The sequence below is a fragment of the Echinococcus granulosus genome (assembly GCF_000524195.1).
Source record: "Echinococcus granulosus chromosome Unknown EG_S00024, whole genome shotgun sequence".
Lineage (NCBI taxonomy): Eukaryota > Metazoa > Platyhelminthes > Cestoda > Cyclophyllidea > Taeniidae > Echinococcus > Echinococcus granulosus.
In genome coordinates this window covers 840,881-843,212 of record NW_020170404.1, presented here as the reverse complement: position 1 = coordinate 843,212, position 2,332 = coordinate 840,881, and the positions used below count along the sequence as shown (strand labels likewise).

The following is a 2,332-nucleotide window of genomic DNA, read 5'->3' as shown; positions in this document are numbered from 1 at the left end:
TTATAGGAGGTAGAGGACTTGATTAGTCCAATCACCCTGCTGGGCTCCGTTTAGGCTAAAGTATGATAATTAACACCCTTTAAGTTCGTGGTCAATTGAACACCAGGAATTTATGCCAATATTTGCCTAAGTTTGCTGCACACCCCTTTTATAATGGATTTACCCCCAAAAAGGCACGTTCACAGCTAATCAATTAATTATTTTGACTTGCAAAATGTCTTTACTTCAGAGGTTTTCAGGCGCTAACATGACTAAGCAGGGTTGAGCAGGGCCAGGTAGCAGGAACAAATTGATGCAAACGCATGCGAAAACGATAATCAAAGATCAAAATGTGGAAAAATCGAATATGAGTGAGTATTGTCAAAGTTCCTATTAGCTACATCAAAATCGACTTTTATTAGATAAACCTCGAGGCAGGGCCTAAAAAGGAAGTGCTACTTTAAGGGAGACAAATTATAACAGGACACAAAGGGAGAATCTGAAATGATATAACGGAAAACCACTCACCCATTCCCATCCAAAGGAGTGGTGAATTTTTTCTCGACCACAATCTCCATTCCCAGTCTCGAACATTACAAGTGACTACCATAGCATTTCAGTAAAAAGGGATAATCATGGCTGTTGTGCAGTAAGTGCTACTAAAGTTGTTATTTTGTGAGTTCGAAGACTGCTTCATAGTACTGAAGCTATCAATCCCTCTGATGTGAGCGAAAATAAAATTTCGCCTTTGTACTTAGTCTGTGTTAACCTTTCGGAATCACATGCCTTCACTATTGACGTTGTTCCTCGTTCTGTCTCCGTCATGCATCAATCTAATCGGGTACCATTTGTTAAGAAGACGCATTATTCTTCCCCAACTTCTCAGCATTAGTAGTGAGGCAGAAGTAAATATCAGCTATTCCGTTGTCTCTGAGCGAAACAAAGCTGAATATTTAAACCAGCTGCCAATTCATTCTCGAAGTGAGAAATATCTGTTCCACAGAGTTGTGGTTCACTTCCCGCCTATTCCCCTAATAGCAATCACAAAAAATGACTTAACTTTATTTTCCGCTATACCCACTTCCATTAGCAGAAGAGTGCCAAAGGCTAAATACACACACGTACCTTATGATTTAGAAACAAAGCTGGGGCATGCACGTCTTCACAACGCTTTTTGATCACCTTTAAAATGTCCGTCGCTTTCGTGTTCTGAAAGTCTTCTTTCCCTCTTATCTTTCGCTTGTCTCTCTTATCGAAAATAAAAACTAGTAGAAGGTAAATTGAATGGATTTTGCAGAGCTTGGCAAGTCTACCGAAAGCACACATGCATGTACAACGGATTTTGCAAACTCATCTCAACATCAAGGCTTTGAACAAGAGGGTGTCACTTTCTGCACTGTTTACCCCAAGTATCCGGTAAAGTCAATTCTGACAACCACTTAAGCTTGTTGAAGTGCCATGCTATCAGTAAGCGAAGACTTTTATGCAGTGCTCCGAGTCTTTTATAAAACGAAAGAAGTCATAATACAAGGAACTACGATACACTTAAGACAAAATATAAGGTCTCATGGTCTACTGGCATGACCCGGTGGTCCTTTAACACCCGCTAAAGCGAAATAATGCGTTGAATAAATGCCCAACGTACTGCATTATTTGTAATTGCACGAATGCTTTACAGGATTTCCTGCTTTCACGATGTCATGCCATTTCTGTGAAGACCTTACCAGTCCTTCAATACTCATTTGTGAGTAATTCTCATGTAGAAGTTTTCGGCTTAAGGCGTTGTCATTAGGGGCTCTGATGTCAAAACTATGTGAAAAATAATTGCATTTTAAAATAAAAGAATTGGCACATTCATCAAATTGATAATTGCTTATTTGTCTACAGTTTGAACCGATAGGGATTAAAAGAACAGGCAGAATAGCTTGTGCTCTTGAGTGCCAATTATCCAACGAACAGTACACATGTGCCAAACCCTGTGATAATTAAAAGCTATGTAAAGTGGGTAAGATAGTGAATACATAACTTGTGTTTGCTCCACTACTTGCATAAAGCGTACACACCTACAGGGGAAGAGAAAAGCGAAGAATCAGAAGGGACACTTTAAGCTGGCCAAAAGGACACAGTGGAGAAAACTTGTGCCTTTACAACAAGTAAGGTCTGCTGACATGGATAAGCGGAAGAGAGGTGTGTGAATATTTATAAGTCTTCGCCACCTACACCGACTGTTGGTAATCATACCGATTTCTGTTTCCCTGTTCTCCGCACTAAAATGTAGGCAGTGCATCGGGTCGCTAATAATGAAGTGCAAATCACCTCGATACACTGCAGTACTCACCCACCTCTCACCTCA

General features: G+C 40.2%; 1 protein-coding gene across 1 annotated transcript; it reads right to left on the bottom strand. All coding sequences in view use genetic code 11, as the record gives it.

The window, feature by feature from the left end:
* EGR_04113 (hypothetical protein) lies at window positions 1-557 on the bottom strand (the record flags this gene model as incomplete). Its single annotated transcript, XM_024493362.1, has 2 exons — window positions 1-55; window positions 508-557. 2 exons carry the CDS (start codon window positions 555-557, stop codon window positions 1-3), a joined length of 105 nt encoding a protein of 34 aa, XP_024352276.1.
* Between the last annotated feature and the right edge of the window lie 1,775 nt (window positions 558-2,332).